Raw genomic sequence first — 21,974 nt, forward strand, 5'->3', positions numbered from 1 at the left:
AGGGAGGGCAAACTGGTCCACACACTAATAAGAACCCAATGGCTGGGGCACAGCGGACAGGAGCGCTTCAACGAGACACGAGAGACAAGTAGACGGACTAAACCTCTCGAGGTGCATTGCTGAAGGCAGACATGGGATGAGGTTCAAAGAACGCCACTGAGAATTCGCAGGGCAGATATTTCACAGATAAGCAAAAGTGAGGTGCGAGTCAGGTTTGCGCATCGCTACTGAAGTGCCCGGGGACGGGAGAGAGAGGCAGAGAGACGCACGAAACACCTGCTTGGTAACAGGTAGCCTACCTCCAACAACGGATAAGGATGAGATCTATTTATTTTTCATGAATTGTGAACAGAATAAAAGGATGAACATTCTGGAAAGGAAAATAGTTTAAATGTCAAATTATTTAAGGAGAAGCAATTAACAAAACAAACTACATTAGAAAGATAAGAAAAAAAAATACAGTAGTGAGTAGAGAATGTATTAACTATGAAGTTAATTTAAAGGATCAACATGGGTTTTACAGAAGAAATTAGTTTGTATACTTTCGGTGTGGATTCTGATCCATAACGGCCAAACTTTCTCTATAGAAACATTATAACTCCTTTACATTCCATGATCTAGAATGGACCACCACCAAGATTTGACCACCATCTTAATGCTATCAGGTGCCTGAAGCAGGGCTTGCTCAGCGGGCACAGTAGGTCAGTGATACTAGGGACCCAGACCCAGAACTCTCCCCAATGAAGGTGTCCTCCTGGTGGGTAAGCCTGGCATGGCTTGGCTTGCTCGCCATCTTCACATGGAGCTCCATGGTCCAGGGGTGCGGGCCAGGCCCTGGGTACGGCTTCCGCCATAGGTCCAGGAAACTCACCCCCATGCCTTACAAGACCTACTTCCCCAAACTTTCTGAGAACAACTTGGGTGCCAGTGGGAGGTCAGAGGGCAAGATCACACGCAACTCAGAACGCTTTAATGAACTGGTGTGTAACTACAACCCTGATATCATCTTCAAAGATGAGGAGAAAACCCTTGCTGACCGCTTCATGACCAAGGTAAGACTGGTTCTTCAGAGACTGGCTCAGACAGTGTGTGTAATGGTTAGCCAAGTTCAATTATCTGATTGTACACAAACTGTAACTTCTTCTGTGCCCCATGGGACCCACTTGGTGTCCTTTCACTTCATCCATGTTGAAGACTGTGTGTACAGTAAGTGTGGTCAGTATAAGGTACAACTGGTTCAGACTTCAGACAGTGTGTAATGGTTAATCTAGTTCAATTATCTCCAGGATTAAGTTTGATTTTATATTACATTTACATTTACTGTGGGATCACTTCCAAGGTGACAGACCCACTTGGTGCACTTTCCATTGACCCTTGTAACTCACTGGTCACTCGTGACTGTGCGGCCCTGGTAAAGTAATGTAGTTAGGGACCTACTGGCCTGTCTAATACTATCTTAATATCATAGATGGAGGATACTCCTTCAGTGCAGGGAAGCTGGTTCCTTGTGGCAGCTCATATGGGAAATCCCCCTACTGGATGATTGATTAACTACAGCAGGTGGTGGTATACACCGATGTACCTGTTGCTCTCTTCTCTAGTCTGATAAACTGGTTATTAAATGAACATCAGTTTATCTGTGTGTCATCCCTACAATTACAATTTTAATTACCTCATGAAAAGTTGATCCAATAGTGGATTCACTGTCATGACCTCTGTATTAGACAAGTTACTCACAGTATTCTGATGTGAATTTTTTTAAATGGACGCCCGGAACTGGATCTATTTGATGAAAAAGAAGTTCACACTTCCCCTCTATCTTAATAAGATGGGGGGGGGATCAGGATGTAATTTAATATGACTCTCTGGAGAATGCGCTCCAACCCGTGATCATTTCCCCTTAATCTTTAACCAAAGTCTTTGTTGCTTGGTAATGAAATGATTCCTCTGGTTCCACTTGCCTGCTCCGTGTGTGCTTACCAGGAGGGATTCATAGGTGAGGCCAGGCAGGTAACCTTGCATAGTGTACATTAGCGTCAGGTATGCAGTAGGAACATTTAAAATATTATCAGGACTGGTGAACAGGAGTTGAGAGACAGTCACAGGAACACAAACCTCTCTCATATCTTGTAGCTGACCTCTTTAGAATATCAAGGAAGCCACAGTGTGATGTTGGCATTTTGAGTTTTGAGGTTGTGGAACAATAGACATATTGTTATTGCTCTCAAATGGCTGGTCGACTCTCCGGACAAAAAGGATGCCAAAGAGGTTCTGCGGCTGTCCCCATAGAAGAACCCATTTTGGTTCCAAGTAGAATTCTACCTGGAACCAAAAGGGTTCTACCTGGAACCAAAAGGTGTTCTTCAAAGGGTTCTCCTATGGGGACAGCCGATGAACCCCGTTTGGTTGTATTCTCAACTTCTGATGTCAAGTGAGAATCTATGAATAATAGGCTACAAGAGGTCGTGGGATATTTCAAGCGTACAATAGGTCTGCTGTAATCTTCAAACTAGTTGTCAGATTTCTTAAAATGCACCATCATTAGGAACATCAATACCATCCTTCACAATTGAGCATAACAACGTTTCTTATCAAAGTAGGCTACTCTACACTGGTGTGGTGATGCTTGGAGTCCTTCGTTGGCTCCTGATTGGTTGTGTATGATGTGAATCTATGTTCCTTCCTTTTTTTTGAATGATTGTACAGTATTTGTGAAGGAAATCTGTGGTCCAGTGTGTGCATACCCTTCTGATGCCCAGTCTGAGGACCAGCATGGGTGTGCATGTGTGTGCACAGTATGTGTGCATGTGCCCCTCTCTCTGACCAGATGTGAAAGACGTTCTTTGTGTAGGGTTTAGACACTCAGAGGGGTCGCCTATACAAAATTCTCGCCTGCTGAAGTAATGGCACCGTCGGAAAAGCCGACTATTGTAGTTCAATAACAATGAATTGCCTCTCTTCAATGGCATGGCGAGAAAAAATGTAGCCAGTTTGTTTTTTGTCCCTCGTTCTTTTCTCACTTGGGCTGTCACACTCTCAAGTGCATGCCCCATACATTCCTCCCCCCTCTCTCTCTCTGCCCTCTCACTTAGTCTGAACCTGGCCTCCTCGCTGTTCAGCATCTCTCTTGCTCTCTGAATCTCTCGCTCTGAAATATGGTTAAAAAAAACCTCTCTGTTCCAACTCGCTGGTAATTGGGACTTTCAGGAGCCGATGCGTAAAGAGCCTAGATTTAGCCTCTGACGTGACATCTCGCTAACTGCTATTGTGTGACATTCAAACATAATACCGTATGCATCACTGGGTGTAAGAGTCATGATGTTCACATTTCTGATCAAAATGTCTCAAAGGTGACACAAAGACATCATGACTAAAACCTTCTGAACTAGAGAACGGCCTTGATTATTCCCTCACCCTGCAGAAAAAGGCCAAGGAATGTTCTAGAATGGCTACAGTAGCTTTGTGTTCTTATGCTGATTGTTTGAGAAAGGTTGGAGAAGGGCGGCAATGGCCTTTACAACCACTGAACACAGGAGGGAAAAATCTGATGATGTCAATGGAGACAAACGTTACCAAAGTTATTCTATAATCTAGGCAGAGGTGATAGGAATACAGTTAGTTACTGAAGTGTTGTTTTATTTGGTATTGCTTTTACAAGGGGTTGAATGTGACTGAGTGAACAGTCACAGTGGGTGAGGTAGACTGAGGGCTCACAGCTACGTTCAGTCTCAAGCAGTTCCATTTCTCCCGTTAATGAATGATTCAACCCGTCTCTGTTGCCTCAGCTCGAAGGGGTTTCATACATGTCCATAGTCCTAGAGTCGCTATCTACATTACGCTGAAACTACTTGTCAACAGCCTAGTAATTCTCATGAGAATATGAGGGCTAATTGAATTGAAAGCAATCATGTTGAAAATGAATTACTATTGACATGCAGTATATATATATATATATATATATATATATATATATATATATATATATATATATATATATACACTGTGGTTATTGTGACAGCATATTCTCTACTCTGTCAGTGTTTATTTTTCAAACTTATACAGTATATATACACTGTAGTTATTGTGACGGCATATTCTCTACTCTGTCAGTGTTTATTTTTCAAACTCATAAATCAAATCAAATTTTATTTGTCGTCACATACACATGGTTAGCAGATGTTAATGCGAGTGTAGCGAAATGCTTGTGCTTCCAGTTCCGACAATGCAGTAATAACCAACAAGTAATCTAACTAACAATTCCAAAACTAATTTCTTATACACAGTGTAAGGGGATAAAGAATATGTACATAAAGATATGAATGAGTGATGGTGCAGAGCAGCATAGGCAAGATACAGTAGATGGTATCGAGTACAGTATATACATATGAGATGAGTATGTAAACAAAGTGGCATAGTTAAAGTGGCTAGTGATACATGTATTACATAAGGATGCAGTAGATGATAGAGTACAGTATATATGTATACATATGAGATGAATAATGTAGGGTATGTAAACATTATATTAGGTAGCATAGTATATATGCACTGTAGTTATTGTGACGGCATATTCTCTACTCTGTCAGTGTTTATTTTCCAAACTCATACAGTATATATATAAGTGTTGCTCCAAATAAACCCTTACTCTTATCAGTAGCATTGTATTGAATAGTATCATATTTGATTCCTTCAATGCCTCTCCCTGTCCCTCAGCGCTGTAAGGACTGCCTCAACAAGCTGGCCATAGCGGTGATGAACCACTGGCCTGGGACGAAGCTGAGGGTGACAGAGGCCTGGGATGAGGATGGCCATCACCCCCCTGACTCTCTTCACTATGAGGGGAGGGCCGTGGACATCACAACGTCGGACCGCGTCCTAGACAAGTACGGCATGCTAGCCCAGCTGGCTGTGGAGGCTGGCTTTGACTTTGTGTACTATGAGTCCAAGCACCATGTGCACTGCTCTGTCAAAGCTGGTAAGTCAAGTAGGGCTAATAATCGGCATATTTAACACAACAGACATCACCATCACATTTCCTGTGATTTGCTTTAACATGTACACCCCCCCCCCCCCCACACACACAATCATATATTATAGATTAATATAATAACATCATTCATCTGAATCTTATTATATCACATCAAGGAAATAGAGCGTTTCAGTCATCTGAAGCCTTTCTCCATTGACTTGGATTCCTCCCTTCAGATCACTCCGTGGCAGTGGAGAAAGGGGGCTGTTTCCCCGCCTGGGCCCGGGTGAGTGTAGCTGGAGGCGGACAGAAGACCCTGGCGTCCCTGGAGCCTGGAGACAGAGTGTTGGCCCTGTCTGAGTCAGGACACATCATCCTCAGCCGTGTCCTTCTATTGCTACACCAGGACCATGAGAGCAGGTCAACTTTCCTCGTCCTGACCACACAAGATGGCCACAGCCTTGCCCTCACTCCCCACCACCTGGTCTTCCTGGCCCCCCATTACAAACTCCACCACAGTGAGTACCAGGCTCGGTTTGCCAGTAGAGCCAAACGGGGAGACTATGTACTCGTCCATGGAGCAGACGGTCGACTACAACCATCTCGGGTCGTTTCGGTATCACAGGAGGAAGGGGTGGGAGTTTACGCACCCCTGACTGAACACGGCACTCTGTTTGTGGATGGGGTGCTGGCATCCAGCTATGCACTTCTAGAGGACCATAGACTGGCACACTGGGCGTTTGGGCCTCTGAGACTGCTGCTTTCGGTCATCCAACTAGTTCGGGGGGAGGGCACACAGGGGGCGCAGGTCACAGAAGCAGAGAGAGGGCACACGGAGACACCGCCCAGTCACTGCAACACTCACCAGAAGAGCCTGAGAGTTTGGGGGAATCAGAACCTCAGCAGCCCAGGCGTGTATGTGAATACAAACACTTCCGACAGACAAAGTCATTGGACCTCTGTACCCAGAAACAGAGACATGGAGGGAGGGAACTGTGACGCCGTGCCAGATAAAGTTCTGAGTGTGCACTGGTATGCTAGTCTGCTACACCGGCTTGGACAGATCTGTCTAGACCCGGAGACATTTCATCCCTAATATAAAACACACTGTAGTTCCATTTTACACCGTGTCCTACCGAGATACATTTCCACTATAACGCTCATATTCTTTTGCCCCATCTCTTACTGCTGCAACCTCATTTTAAACCTTATGCACTGAAAGGGCGTATTTGCATCTTACTCACCGGTATTTGCATCGTAATGTATTTATATATTCACATTGTACCTCCTCTTTTACATTCATTAAATGTGTTAACGGTTGTTTGGTTATGGTGAATGAACAATCGTCCCATCTTCAAAAGGTAATGCTTAAAATGTGTCATAAAATGCTTCTACACAAGTTAATTCCTGAGAGAAATGAACTCGCCATAATAACTACTGCATCAGCATAAAATGTTTGTGTGTTGTCAAGAACCCATTGTATCTAACTGAGATAACATCTATAAGTCAACAGACAATGTGGTTTTCCTATATACTTTATTATTCTAAAACAATGAGGAAATATGAGTATGTACCAGAAACAATAAAATATTTATTTTTTGTACTTTCTGAATCATAATATATAAATGTAGCAATTTATAAAACGCAACATGTAAATGTGTTGGTCCCATGTTTCATGAGCTGAAATAAAAGATCCAAGAAATGTCTCTCAAATTTCGTGCACAAACTTGTTTAGATCTCTGTTAAGTGAGTATTTCTCCTTTGCCAAGATAATCCATCCACCTGACTGCAGTAGCATATCAAGAAGCTGATTAAACAGCATGGTCATTACACATGTGCACCTTGTGCTGGGGGACAATAAAAGGCCACTCTAAAAAGTGCAGTTTTGTCACACAACAATGCCACAGATGTCTCATGTTTTGAGGAAGTGTGCAATTTGCATGCTGACTCCAGGAATGGTGTTAACGTTTTGAACAGAGTGCCCCATGGTGGCGGTGGGGTTATGGTATGGGCAGGGTTAAGCTACAGACAACGAATACAATTGCATTTTATCGATGGCAATTTGAATGCACATCGATACTGTGACGAGATCCTGAGGCCCATTGCCGTGCCATTCCTCCGCCGCGCCATCACCTCATGTTTTAGAATGATAATGCACGGCCCCTTGTCGCAAGGATCTGGACACAATTCCTGAAAGCTGAAAATATCCCAGTTCTTCCATGGCCTGCATACTCACCAGACATGCCACCCAGTGAGCATGTTAGGGATGCTCTGGATCGACATGTACAACAGCGTGTTCCAATTCCTGCAACTTCGCACATCTGAAGAGGAGTGGGACAAAATTCCACAGGCCACCATCAACAGCCTGATAAACTCAATGCGAAGGGGATATGTCCTGCTACATCAGGCAAATGGTGGTCAAACCAGATACTTACGAGTTCTGATCCACGTCCCTTTAAAAAAAAAAAGGTATCTGTGACCAACAGTATTCCTAGTTATGTGAAATCCATAGATTAGGTCCTAATGAATTAATTCAATTGAATGTCTTCCTTATATGAACTCTGTAAAATCTTTGAAAATTGTTGCATTTATATTTTTGTTCATTGTATTTTAATTATTATAACTATAGCCTCACTTGTTATTTGTTCAAGTGCCTTTAATTTAACAAAACAATCATGTATTATTTTGTAATGTAAACCCTGCAAAACAATAATCCTGCTTGTGAATGTAGATTCTCTCTGTTAAATCTTTCCACCTCTGCTAGGATTTGGGTTACAAATTACATGTAAAACTAGAGAAATATGACCAAGGCCTATAGTCATTTTTGGAGATTCCGAACTACAGTGGGAGCTATGTCTTGGTGCCTGTGTAATTTAGCAGAGCGGGTTAAACCTCAGATATCCAGCAGGACTGTTGGCGTAGTCGACAGTAGTTAATAAGAAACCCAGACAGACTTAATATTCTCCCATGCTGACCTCTCTCTCTCTCTCTCTCTCTCTGTTTATCTTAATCATATTCTCCATCCTGGCTCCTGGGAAATGGAATCTCTATGTTCCAATTCTCCAAATATTTTACAAGCGTATGTGCAGCTTGTTAATAGCGCCTGTAGTACCGGTAAGTTGTGGGTTAATTATTAAGTCCACGTTTTTATTCTCCTTTGTACCATGAACAAACCAGTCCCTTGTCTTATTTGTCTCATTTATTTATCTTGAAATGTTCTCTTCTCAGCTCTTTTATCCTCACAGCACACACACACACACACACACAGTGTTTATCCCAAGACAAATAATTCAAAGGTTATACACCCCCTTGTGGAGAACCTGAAATCATGCTTGTGGATTATATGTACTTCAGTCTTTTCTAGCTTTTGCTCTTATACCTGTGTAATAATGCCATAATTACACTAGTAATTTGCTATTAAAAAAACAGGAATGTAAATAAAATGCACTAATTTAATTGCATAGCAATAAGTTATCCAGTCCAGGTAAGGGCTCCATCCTCATTTAGCCTCATTCTGTATTCTCAATAAATGCACTCTAATTAAGATGGACTAGAAGAAGGGATAGCCTAATTGTTGAGAGCGGTGTTTGTTTTGGAAATCATAGAGAGAGGGGAATAGAGTAATAGGGTTGGGGGAGGTAAAAGGTGTTCGAAACTAAATAAAAAGGAACAAGCTGAATGTCATTGTTCTGGTTAGCGTTGGGTAGTAGACAGCTGTGGAGGTATTCTATCCAGGGGATTATCCTTGCAGAGATAGAAGGGGCAGATGGGACGCACAGACAGATCAAATCAGACCAATGGGAGAAGCCCAATAACATAATACCACCCACCTTTTACCATTGTTGACCAATCACAGCACAGTGTCACAGATTATCACAGAATCCCAACCAGTCCCGGCCTTCCAAAATCCAATCCAATCCTGCTAAACCAAATAGGAGTTTGGTAATCCAGTCAGGGCCACCAGCCTATTTTAAAACAGCTTTTTAGTTATGAAAACCAAACCAGCACAACCAACTAACCATTACATGGTTAGTTAGTTCACAGGCAAACTGTTAATCTGATTTGAGAGAATAGCAGGTCTTTCATTAGAACGTTGGACAGCCTGCAGTGCAGTGATTTAGGCATATTCATTAACAAAACGAACACACATTTTCAATAACGAATGATCAGGGTAAAATTCAGTATGGTGAACGGCTGTGGGACATGAACACGTTCCCGTGCCCTGTATCAGGACTCAGGAGTGAATGTTGAGATGTGTTTGTTGCATTCAGTGTATGTGTGATTGTGAGGACCAAGATATAGAATCAGGGCCTTGGATTTGATGCACACATTCAGAAAAGATGAATCAGTGATGCCTATCTACCTAGAAGTCAGTAGAGGAAGGACCAAATGGCCAGAATAAGCATTCTGTATGGGCTGAAGACACTTATTGGTTCAAGCAGGTAAATTATAGCCAAGAGGGAGTTGCAGTGGTGTAGACCAGTGAGAGAGCACTTGATCATTCATACTTGGAACTAAGTGAATGGGGCAGAATTAGGTTGATTGATTCCTCTGAATAACATGCTAGATCTGCAGAACATTGTTGCCATGTTCATGGACAATGGCATGGTAGTGCATGGCCAGGGTACAGGAATCACCATGGAGATGCAGACCGTTATAGGCCAGTGCTATCGGGACAGTAGCATACTTGGACTCTGGGAGGAGTGACGGGGTCATTCAAGACAAGAAGCCTACCTGGAGAAGTAGGATTTAATCTGAGTATCAGTGAGAGAAAGATGCAATTATAGCATGTGTGGAATACAATAACCTTTCAGACAATGAGCCATCTTCCTCAACTCTACAACATATCCAAAGCAATCACATTCCATTATAGTTTTCACAGTTTTGCTTCGTGTGTAGTAATTGACATTGGTCTCACTCAGATGATCTGAAATTATGGTGTAAAAATAATGTCTTCCAAAATGTCCATCCCTTTAAACACATTACTAATCTGCCGCACACCGACTTCTTTTGTAAAATTAGGATAAACTATCCACTACAATATTATATTCCTGAAAAGGTTAGATACATTGTTGGCTTTGAGCTAACCTAGCTAGCTATACAGCCAGCAATTTGGAGTTGCGCATGCAAATGTCCTCCCTTCCAGACTTGAGATGTTTGACGTTGTTGTTATTAGCTTGCTAGCTGCTAATTTAGCTAGCCACTTGACGGAGCACACTCGTGTGGATTTGTTCAATGAAGTCTAAGTGAAAGTGATCAGGACAAGAGTAGCTAGCTAGCTAACGTTCAATGCGTCAAGTGTCTTAAACATTGTTTCAAATATTGCCTGAAAGTTTAGCAAGCTAATAAATCGAGATATTGCCTAATTTTGGATCGAATATCGGATGCAAATTTACTGTAATCTCCGGACCAGCAAACTGCTGAGAAGCTAGTGTCGTTAGCCAGTTACCTAATTTAGTTAGCATCAACTACTGAACATTCTCCACCTATGTTTCGGAACATCGATATTCATTGTGCATTTTCCCGGAGGATTACAATTGCAGAATTGTCGACCGTTGCTTTTAGTTGAATTATTTTCATAGCGTCTTTGCAACTGTATCAACTCTGCCTCTCCAGCTCCGACCGTGGCTGGCTGGCTAGCTAAGCTAGTTATCCAGCCTGCCGTGCCACCCGCTGTGCACTTCCCCCACTCACCTCCTTCTCCAGCGGGGTAGCTTTAGCTAGCCCGCTAAGTAAAATGAGACCAGCATCAACTATTTAACTGTGTAGCCTGCTGCAAAATGGATTGTAATCTGATGTATGAAGACACAACCACCACATTGTAAGGTGAGTTGTTTGGTTGAGTAACATAACAGCTATGTTTAGTTAACTGTTGGCCACCCGTATTATTTGAACTGCGTAGCTAGTCAACTCAGTGCCATAACGTTAGTTATCTTGTTTCATAGTTAGCAGCTATGTTCATCAATCATGTCGCTTAGCTAGTTTACCCAACTGTTAATTCAAACAACCGTTGGGGTTGCTGTTTTGGACATATGCATTGTTGATTTCAGCTTGTAGTTGCCTATCAAGTGGACTCAAGTGTGTTATTCTTGGTTAACTAACGTTAGGCAGGGTCATTGTTTGGCAATAGCTAACTAGGTCATAAATCAGGGTCCATTCAGACAAGCTAAGGTTAGCTGGTTAACTTGCTACTAGTAACGTTAGTTAGCTCGGTGTGCTACACGAGTTTCGTTCTAAACGTTAATAAGTGACAAATACGCTGTAAACGGAATAGGTAATCAACTAATTTTGCTGTGTGGTTGTCGGTGGCTTTCAGTTATGTCTGTGTTTACAGTAATCATAGTGATCACTGAGATTCTAGCTAGTTATTGGCTTGGTTACAAAATGGCTAACTAGTTACATGGCCACCCTTTACAAAAGTCACAATACAATATACGTCTTCTTGTAGCCTATACTGTATAGTAGGTAGCAGTAGACCACTAACAGTCGCTTCGGGAAATGGACCAGTCCCCCCGAAACATTCTGCGTTACTCCAATTATACAGTTTGAGATACTGGCTATGTGCTCGCCAAGTAATTCGTTACCTCAACTACACGATGATTTCATCCGCGGAGTTGCCCCCAGACTAGGTTTTGAAATGAACCTCTGACTCCTTCGATTTGCTATGTAGTCGATACTTAAATGTACATTGTTAAACATTTACCGTGTAGCTATGCGTGGCCTCTGTTGCGTGGCTTTCTTTGTTAGCTGAATTCCATACTTTTTAATAAAACCTTGATCAAATACAACCACCGACATTTTCCTCATTGCTGTTGCTCTAAGATGACAACTCAACGCGAATGTGCATGTGGCAATTGAATCTCAACAAGGACACAGCCAGTAGTTGTATTTGATTGTTTTATTACAATGTATGGATTTCTGCTAACAATGGCGTGCAACAGAGGACATAGGTACACAGTAAGGGTTTAAGATGTACGTGTTGAAGTATCAACTGCATAGCGCACGCTCAACTCCGTGGATGAAATCATCATGGAGTTGAGATACTTGGCAAGTTATGTGCCTACTTCATGTTGATGTGCAAATTGTAGCCATCTTGTTCATTTTCATGGCAAGAAGATGTGCAAATTGTGATCTGATTCTGAACACAACCAGCTGCACTGGAATGAGCAATACTTTGGCTTGCTGTAATAAACACAGGTATGGCCCTAACACAGGGATTTGTAAGTTTTTCTTACAGTAGACCCAATTTAGTAAAATAAATTGATGAATGGGATACGCCAAACACAGGAGGCTGGTGAAGAGAGGACGGCTCATAATAATATCTGGAAATCATCAGTTTGAGTTCAATACTATTCCAGCCATTACTATGAGCCCGTCCTCCCCAATTAGGGTACACATCACTGCATACAATTAATTGTACATTACATAAATTATGTGGAGGCGAGGTACATTTGATTAGTTGTTCATGTTTCACAGTAGAGAAGGTTAGGACATGGATCTCATTTATTTAACTAGGCAGGTCAATAAATTCTTATTTACAATGACAGCCGAGGAACAGTGGGACAGATTTTTACCTTGTCAGCTTGGGGATTTGATCTTGCAACCTTTCGGTTACTAGTCCAACGCTCTAACCACAAGGCTAACTCCTGTCCAATTAGCTGACTAAACTCCAATGTTGAAGGAAGTTTCTGATGAACTCCACCAAAGGAGTGGAGCAGGGACCAGGCTTTGTGAAATTCATCTCTGACTACATTGATTCGCCCAAGATCAATAAATGTACATTGTGAAAACACTAACCATGTACCTATGTTTGTTTTTATATAAAATACAATCACTGACTGTTTCCTTGCTGAGATTCAATTGGCACATGCGCATTTGCCCTGAGCGTTATGTGATTGTTTGATATCTTTTCTTTTTCAATAAACAAAGGCACAACTACAGAAGACAAACTAACTGTTGTTGGGTTAATTTGGGCTGCAGCCATTACTGCAGGTGGCATAGTTGTGTAGCTTCAACCTTCACTAAATATGTCATATTGCTACATCTTGGAAAATGTAATCTACACAGTTAACAAATCGATTACTCAACAATGTCATATTTTCACTGTACCTTTAGTCCGTATAATTTTAGCGGAACTCTGCTGCACAGTGGTATGGCTTCAGCACGAAATTGACACTGTTGCAACAGGAAGTCATGTACACGGAAGTTGTATTTTCTTTGTGTATCTCGGTTTAGGGTTGTTTTATTTAAAGAAAACAACATTTAAGTTCCTATATTTTGTTCTTTTTCATACATGACTTGTGCGGGTTTGGATTATGTATTGCTGGCAAAACAAAGATTGAAATGTCTTCAAACATTTCTAATATATTTAGCTAGTCGCCGACACGCTATTTTCACGCAAATAGTTTGCGAATCCCGGGTAGCCAGCTAGCTACTTGGTTAGCAAGAAGGCTATCAGTTAACGACGTAGCTGGCGGTTTCAACTACCTTTGAGCACATAAACAGCCATATTCAATCCGATAGATTGGATCGCGGTCAATCGATGACGTGTATCAACATGATGCATTTAGTATCCCAATGCAAATAACTAAAGGTTTGTATTGAATTAGTTATCTTCCTACGAACGTTATATTTAGACGTCTCTCTTGTCAGTCGTCGGAGGTTATGAGATAGCCAAAACAGCTAGCTGACGTCGGCTGTCTGTTTAATAGTCTAGCTAGTATAGCTACTGCAACAATGTGAAATATCGGGCTTCTGCCCTGCACAAAAGGGAATTGAGCCTCGCATGATTTTGCGATTGGAAGTCCGATACCATAACTGTGACAACCGGTAGTTGTTGGTTTGTCCCGCGTACGAATATGAAGTAAATCATGTGTATGTAATCATATGTAATTGTTTATTTTGGTATATGATAACGTGGCTTGCCTCTAATATAATTCGGTGACTTTATTGTTTGTTTATGTTTCAGGTCTCTGTCAAGGAGATCAGCAGAGGGGATGGACAAGCCGAAATCAAACTGCGAAGAAAATGTCTCTGAACCGACAGGTACAATGATATGCGTGCTGTGGTCAGAAAACAGTAGTTGTTGATAATTTGAAACATTTTCACCTACACACATTTGTTTTATTTCAAGGACTCACAAATGTATAATGTCAGTTTCATTACTTCCTCTGCAACTATTCTCCAAGAAATGCTCATCTAGGTTCTACAATGTAGGTGTTATTGAGCAGATTAGATTTTATTAGAACATTAATCAATAGATATATCAGAATTAAATTGTCGTTGCACATTTTTTTGGAATGGATTTCCATACAGTAGCCTGTATAGGAATCTTCTTTAGCAAAGGTTATCAGAATGCCACTTACTTTAAAAAGCAATATCCATTGATAATAAAAAAGACCATGTGGACTAATGTTATGTTGATTCCTCAACCAGCTGATGAAAGCACCCCTGCAGAGCAGCCAGTCCCCTCAGAGGGGGAGTCAGAGGCCCCTTCTGCTGCAGAGGACATGTCGGACACTGCTGCCGCCACTTCCAACACACATGTGTAAGTCCATTTTTAGATGTTTTGGCCATTTTCTTTTTCTTTGACGTTTCAAATGACATTTATTGGCACATTAATCAAACTGCCAGTCACACACCGAGATGACATTCTCTACAAAGACTTTTAGAGCAGACTCCCATTGGTCTGCTAAGAGTTGATGAAAATTGTCAGATCATGAGGGCCCGTAGTGCACTGCCCAGCATTACATGGGAGATGTGAAATCAGAGGTTTACTCCCAAATAAGGTTTGCGGGATTTAAATTGTTAATGTTGAAGTATAATATGGAATGTAATAGCATTGATGTTTGAAGTGAGTGCTATAGTAATTTTGCTTCTTGTTGACCTGCACATTATTCCTTTTTTGGATCCCCTTACCTGCATGTTATCTGTCTGACACTGTCTGTCTGCGCAGGGAGAGCAGCGTGAGGGCCTGTGCTCTCTGTAACTGCGTGGAGCGCAGCTTGCACGGACAACGGGAACTCCGACATTTTGGGCCATCTTTCTCCCGGCCGGCCCTAGAGCCCGCAGCTTCATCACTGCCAGGGCCTGGGAGCGATGACCTGTCTTCCATCGGATTCTCCAACTCCGACGCATCCTGTCTGGCAGCACAGTTGGAGGACACAGGTGGGACTCCACACTCATCACATCCCATTTTTATTTTGTTTTACGGAAACAGTTTTCTTGGTCAGGGGTGTATTACTAATATGTTACCCACTGGGGAGCTTGTACACACAGTGCAGTTTAAATAGTAAGTCTATCCCCAAACCCATATTATAAAGCATTTTACAGAAATTCCAATTATTGATCAGAACAGAAGTCAGAGACCATACAGGTGTAGTATCTGATTCTTAATGTGTTGAGCAGGGGGTTGCTGGGTGCATCACTGGTGTGCGCTGTGGTCAGATGGAGTGAAGCAGGCAGAGGAGGCTGAGGAGGTGCTGGAGAATGTGGACAAGGCCGTTATCTCAGGGACACAGCGGGTAAGTTGACCACTCGTAGATTACACAAATGACAAATGCTTTTATAGATTCCAGGACTCTATATAACGTTAACAATTGTTGCTAACCAGGAGTTTTAAAGAAGAATTCAACTGAACACTGATGCAAAGCTGTGCATGGTTCTTGGCTATTCTGGGTTCAGCTTAGTGAATGTAACATAGAATGTACCTTCCATTAAACCCGCAGGCACATTCAGTAATGGTTTTCAGAAATTCTTAAAGGAAAACCTGCACTCTCTCAATAGTATTATGAAGTACAATTAATTTGAATGCTGTGGTTCTATATTCTCTCCTCTAACATTTCTTTGTTGTAGCTCAAATTCTTCCCTCTAGTGTCTCGCCCATAACCTTGTCTCTGAACCTTCTGTTTAGCTGTGTGAATATTGCAAGCGTCTTGGTGCTACCATCCGCTGCCATGCTGAGGGCTGCTCACGGTTCTACCACTTCCCCTGCTCTGCTGCCAGCGGCTCCTTCCAGTCCATGAAGCTCCTGGCTCTCCTCTGTCCAGAGCACATAGACAAGGCTGAGGAGATGGGTAAGGACACCTCCCAATGTTGAGGTCTAAAGCCCCAACTCGATCATTAGGTTATGCTCTGTAACTGTGAGGTACTGTGTGTGTGTGTGAGTGATTGGGCCACTCAATCGTTTGGTTGGTGTATGTATGTGTGGTCACTCGATCGTTTGGTTGGCAAACTATGGTTTGTTTGTCTGCCCTTCAGCGGGTGAGGAGGCGCGCTGCGCCGTCTGTGACTCTGCCGGGGAGCTGCTGGACCTACTGTTCTGTACGGGCTGTGGGCAGCACTACCACGCCGCCTGTCTGGAGATCAGCGCCACACCCATACAGAGATCAGGGTGGCAGTGCCCAGAGTGTAAAGTGTGCCAGACATGCAGGTGAGTGTCTCCTTGCTGCCCAATGGGTCATCCATTTTTGAAATGGAAAAATCGCTCTCTTATAAACTTACTTTTTTTTGTTTTGTTCGATGGATTGATGTGCCCTCTGGGAAACTGTGAAACCATCTACCCACATGCTCCCAATTAGTAGGGGCAGGGGTTTCCTTGATCATGGGACTTTTTCAGGAAAACACTCTGGGCTGTTGCTGATGCATACAGCTGTTTACTGAATCAAATCAAGTTCTCTCTCATTTTCCAGGCAACCAGGGGAAGACTCCGTGATGTTAGTATGTGATGCCTGCGATAAGGGCTACCACACCTTCTGTCTCCAGCCAGCCATGGTCTCTCTTCCCTCCGACACATGGAAATGCAGAGTAAGAGTGTGCTGAACCGGAGCTGATATTGCTACTCCTGCCGTAGTCTCCTCTGTTAGGAAAGGAGGATCCTGCTGCCCTATAATTGAAATCCTAACCCATGTGTTGTCAATAAACACATATTACTGTAAATGGTTAAAGTTATTCATCTGTTTATTTGGAGGCTTTTTAATGACAATTCTGTCAATTAAAGTATGAATATGCGAGAATATAACCTTTTCTAGGTGAAGGTATCAGAAAATAATCACTGTGTGTTTCCTGTGTGAATAACCTCTGTACTTTCCCGCTGTGTATCCCCCATCTCAGAGGTGTCGGGTGTGTACGGACTGTGGTGCTAATGGTCTGACGCAGCCCGGCTCGGCCCAGTGGTTTGACAACTATGCCGTGTGTGAGGGCTGCCAACGTACCCGCAGTTCTACGTGTGGCGTCTGCGGCAAAGCCTCGGAACCACCCGTCACGCTGCCGCGTTGTATCACCTGCAACAGGTATGTCTACCGCCTCAGAAGGAATCAATGTCAATCAATCAATCGAAACGATTTAGAACGCCTTCCTCATTGAGTTGTTAGCAAAGTATTTTACAGTTACCCGGCCTTGACCCTCAGCCTAAAGAACAATCGCAGTCATTTGCTAACTTTTTATGTAGAATTTGTCCCACCTTTGTTCATTCATTCTTGAGCATTCCTCTGTCATCGACCTAGGTGGGTGCACAGTGAGTGCTCCTCTACGTCGGAGCCACCTGAGGAAAAGTGCACCTGTTCGCTCTGCCGAGACCGAGAGCCTGCGCCAGCCCCTGTCACACAGACTGACGGACAGACGGACACAATGGAGATGCAGCCCACAGAGACGGGGTCGGAGGTGACGATAGAAGGACGGACGGACACCGTTGCAGAGATGACGATCCAGACGGACACAGCAGCTGAAGTTCCGGTGGAAAGGCAGACGGACGTGTCTGAGGAGGTGACGATAGAACAGGCGGAGACCAAGACGGACGAGGAGGTGCCCATGGAGCTGGGTAGGTTGACTTGACTGTTTTTTTGTTTGTCGTTATACTTGATAAAAAGGGATGAGTTAACAGTTGGCGTCGTCTCTGAAAGAGCAGCATGACAAACTCTACCCGCGTTCTTACCTAAGCCATCCATTTTCTTTTGTGACGCGCGATAAATGGTAGTACACAGAGTGCATGATGGGAGTGGTGAAGCTGACTTTCTTTTCAACAGGGACAGAGGCTAAAGTGGTAGAAATGAATGAGAGCACCATGGAGGCGGGGCCTCAGCTGGATACAGAGGAAGTCCCTGCAGAACAGCCCATGGTCCAGGCTGAGGTTATAGAAGAATGTCAAACAACCGAACAACAGGAGGCTCCTAGTTTACCTGTGGCTGTTGCGGAAGAGAGAACAGGGGATGCTTCCAACCAGATGCCACATCCCCAGGTCAGCTATGTCCCTATCCTTGAGTCTCCGGAGTCACCAGAACAGCAACCGCCACAGTCACCAGAACCAGCACCAGTAGTGCAGGTCGGCCCTGATCACAGAAAGGAGAAGGAGAGGGAGGAGGTCAAGCCCTCAACAGAGCAGCAGGCCACACAGGAGGAGAAGATAAGGGGTGAGGACATGTCTACCACCAAGCCATCCATTGGGGACTTGCCAGAGTCACCGACCCCTCCCATTTCCATGCAAGAGGCGGAGCAAGTTTCCATGGACACAGAAGAGGCCGGGCTAAAGGAGGAACGCTCAGGGTCTCCCATTCCTCCTGCTCCACAGGCCTACACACAGGAGGCTGCTCCTTCTACTGTGGACATGGAGGACAGGGGGACTCACTCGGAGGAGGAGGAGTTTGTAGAAGAAGAGGAGGAGCAGCAGGGGAAGGAGACAGACGGAGAGGGTCATCATAGTCATCACAGAAGGGTCAAGATCAAGCAGGAGCCCCAGGACCCCACGGAGGAGCAGGAGGAGACGAAGCCTGATCAACTCCTCCTAGATGAGATGTCCAACCAGAGCCACCAGAGTCCCGGGGACGAGAGCAGCTCTGGCTTCCTTGGCTCCCCAGCCGAGAACGAGGCTGAGGCGGAGCCTGACGCACAGGTAATGGGGGGCAGACACAGTGACGTTTAGAAATCACGTTTAAAGCCTCACCTTTTTAGCTTGGCCTTTTAAAAAGGGAAATCTGCAGGTGAAACAATAAAGTGTCACCTTGCTACTGTTTCGGTAAAAAGCTGAGGGGTTGGAGAAATGTAACCTCTCAAATTCATGGACAGGGCTATGGATACAAGGACTGACATTCCAGTCAAAAAAATGGATGTAGCAATCGCAGAGTGCCCTTTTAATCAGTAATTTTCTTGTTTTAGACATTCATGGAGTTTTATGTTTCTATTTTCATCCCTTTTGCTGCTTCTCGTTTGCTTTTACTTTCATTTGATTGTTTTACTGTTTAGTGTGTTGCGATTTGAAATGCACTCTGAATAAAGCTCTATGTTGATTTGACAGCTGTCCATGGAGCTGAGCCTGATGCCCACCGGCCGCTCGCGTTCCGACTCCCTGCTCACTGAGACGGACGACTCGCTGCCCTTTGACCCCCTCAAACCAGACGGGGAGAAGAAGAGGAGAGGCTCTCCGGGACGCTCCCGGGTCAAACAGGTATGGTCCAGTAACAAGTTGGTGTCCATAGACAATCAACAATCATTCAAATGTCTAACTATGTCATAGGGCTTTTGTTGTTACAATAGTCCCATTACACAATGACGTTGAGGTTACAAAACTGTCTCTGCCAAATGTTCTGTGTTATATGTTGGCCAGTATGCAGTGGTCTTATTCATCAGTTGATGAGGTACTGACACGGTTGGTGTTGGTCTTTTCAGGGGCGGGGCAGCAGCAGTTTCCCGGGGAAGCGGCGCCCTCGCGGTGGTGGCGGTGGCAGGGGCCGTGGCGGAAGGAACCGCCTCAAAGCCATGGCCTCCTGCATCGACGCCTTCCTGGTGAGTAAAACCGATCGACGACACCAAAACATTCAAATGTGATTTATTCACTCGCTCACTCACTCACTTCGTTATGTCATCAAATGTCGACATTGAACCTTACCATAGACACAAACCACAACGGCAGTTTGTCACGGAACTCTAGAATGTTTGGAACTTGATCTTTTGTCTAAAGTTCATTCGATACAGATCACTTGATTGTAACTTAGAGCCAATCACATTCTGACATCATGTGTTATTGCTGATCCTAGCTGAGCATGACAGCAGCAGACACTGGACTGAGTAAGGAGGAGGAGGAGGGGGAGGAAGATGAGGCTATGCAGAACACGGTGGTGCTCTTCTCCAACACCGATAAATTCGTCCTGCTTCAGGTAATTCTGGTCTCATGCTTTTCATTTTGATATTTTTCCAGTTCCCCTTTGGCATGTACCATGTCAGACAATCTTAGACATTTTTAAGCATCTTCACTGTAACCCAAGCTGCCTGTGTTTTTCCCTTCTCTCTGTCACCTCCCCTCCCTCCATCTTTCTCTTTCTATCAGGACATGTGTGTGGTGTGTGGCAGTTTTGGGAAGGGTGTGGAGGGGCAGCTGCTGGCATGTGCTCAGTGTGCACAGTGTTACCATCCGTACTGCGTGAACAGCAAAGTAAGCAGCAACTTCTTCATTCTTTATAACATCTTCATACAGCTAGTCTTCCTAATAATATTACGTAGCGAGCCTTTCGCAGATGCTTTGCAATAGGCCACTGTAAAGAAATAAAACAAAGGTTCAAGAGTTATAACACACAAGCCTCTGGCTTCATCTTGATGCCATCTTCAGAAATCAAATGTTAACTGTTTATTTGTATTTTTACACTGTATCCCCCCCTTCTCCTTCCTCCTGCAGATGACTAAGATGATGCTGCGTAAGGGCTGGCGTTGTCTGGAATGTATCGTATGTGAGGTGTGCGGCAAGGCCTCGGACCCGGCCCGCCTGCTGCTGTGTGACGACTGTGACGTCAGCTACCACACCTACTGCCTGGACCCGCCCCTACACACTGTACCCAAGGGGGGATGGAAATGCAAATGGTAAACATGAATCCCAGCTCTTTCTCTCTCTTCAAATATCCCCATAAAGAAGCAACGACAGCAACTCTTTCACCGAGACAGCCTGTTCAGTCATGCTTTTGGGTCTGAATAAGGTGAAAATGTAAATTCACGTGTACCAGAATCTGCATAGTATGCACACGACAACAAAAACGTCCTGAAGCCTAACTTTAAATGCTCTGATGTCTGTCTTTTTACTTTCTGTTTCTCGGTTACATCTGAACTTATACATTTTCACAAACAGTACCAGGAACAAGAATTACACCACCATTTTGAACATTCACCTGTCGGATACTGTACTTGAACCTGATTGCTCATTGTCCCTGTTGTCTGTTCCTTGTGTAGGTGTGTGAGCTGTATGCAGTGTGGTGCCAGCAGCCCGGGGTTCCACTGTGAGTGGCAGAACAACTACACCCACTGTGGCCCCTGTGCCAGCCTGGTCACCTGCCCTGTCTGCAGGGAGAACTTCATGGAGGAAGAGCTGCTGCTGCAGTGCCAACACTGTGACAGGTGGGTACCACTCATTACAACTACACAAACATACATACAGATATCTGGAAGGTTGTTGAGATAAAGAGATAGATAGATATACACACATACATACCATTACATACCATACCATTACATTACATTACCAGTCAGAGGTTTGGGCACCTACTCATTCCAGGGTTTTCTTTATTTTTTACTATTTTCTACATTGTAGAATAATAGTGAGGACATCAAAACTATGAAATAACACATGGAATCATTTAGTAACCATACAATTGTTAAACCAATTTTTATTTATTTATTTGAGATTCTTCAAAGTAGCCACCCCTTTGCCTTGATAACAGCTTTGCACACTCTTGGCATTCTCTCAACCAGCTTCACCTGGAATGCTTTTCCAACAGTCTTGAAGAAGTTCCCACATGCTGAGCACTTGTTGGTTGCTTTTGCTTCACTCTACGGTCCAACTTATTCCAAACCATCTCAATTGGGTTGAGGTCGAGTGATTGTGGAGGCCAGGTCATCTGATGCAGCAGTCCATCACTCTCCTTCTTGGTCAAATAGCCCTTACACAGCCTGTAGTTGTGTTGGGTCATTATCCTGTTGAAAAACAAATTATAGTCCCACTAAGTGCAAACCAGATGGCTCCAGAATGCTGTGG

General features: G+C 43.8%; 2 protein-coding genes across 2 annotated transcripts in view; both read left to right on the forward strand.

The window, feature by feature from the left end:
* Positions 1-34: 34 nt before the first annotated feature.
* Positions 35-6,681, forward strand: dhh (desert hedgehog signaling molecule). The gene is made up of 3 exons (XM_064957586.1): positions 35-1,052; positions 4,711-4,972; positions 5,203-6,681. Exons 1-3 carry the CDS (start codon positions 741-743, stop codon positions 6,060-6,062), a joined length of 1,434 nt encoding a protein of 477 aa, XP_064813658.1. The 5' UTR covers positions 35-740; the 3' UTR covers positions 6,063-6,681.
* Positions 6,682-10,153: 3,472 nt separating this feature from the next.
* Positions 10,154-21,974, forward strand: part of kmt2d (lysine (K)-specific methyltransferase 2D) — a 43,278-nt gene continuing 31,457 nt past the window's right edge. The window contains 17 exon segments of the mRNA XM_064957575.1: positions 10,154-10,792; positions 13,935-14,011; positions 14,402-14,513; positions 14,922-15,133; positions 15,374-15,489; positions 15,879-16,041; positions 16,226-16,397; positions 16,657-16,771; positions 17,078-17,256; positions 17,470-17,783; positions 17,989-18,851; positions 19,254-19,403; positions 19,625-19,741; positions 19,993-20,112; positions 20,283-20,387; positions 20,628-20,809; positions 21,173-21,337. Coding sequence (XP_064813647.1) covers positions 13,963-14,011; positions 14,402-14,513; positions 14,922-15,133; positions 15,374-15,489; positions 15,879-16,041; positions 16,226-16,397; positions 16,657-16,771; positions 17,078-17,256; positions 17,470-17,783; positions 17,989-18,851; positions 19,254-19,403; positions 19,625-19,741; positions 19,993-20,112; positions 20,283-20,387; positions 20,628-20,809; positions 21,173-21,337 — 3,134 coding nt within the window. The 5' untranslated portion in view covers positions 10,154-10,792; positions 13,935-13,962.

Source organism: Oncorhynchus masou, chromosome 33, assembly GCF_036934945.1.
Source record: "Oncorhynchus masou masou isolate Uvic2021 chromosome 33, UVic_Omas_1.1, whole genome shotgun sequence".
NCBI classification, from domain to species: Eukaryota; Metazoa; Chordata; class Actinopteri; order Salmoniformes; family Salmonidae; genus Oncorhynchus; species Oncorhynchus masou.

Coding starts and splice junctions, on each gene's coding strand:
- dhh (XM_064957586.1), top strand. CDS start 741: ATGAAGGTGTCCTCCTGGTGGGTAAGCCTGGCATGGCTTGGCTTGCTC. Junction 1,053..4,710: donor CTGACCGCTTCATGACCAAG/GTAAGACTGGTT, acceptor CCTGTCCCTCAG/CGCTGTAAGGACTGCCTCAA. Junction 4,973..5,202: donor GCACTGCTCTGTCAAAGCTG/GTAAGTCAAGTA, acceptor TCCTCCCTTCAG/ATCACTCCGTGGCAGTGGAG.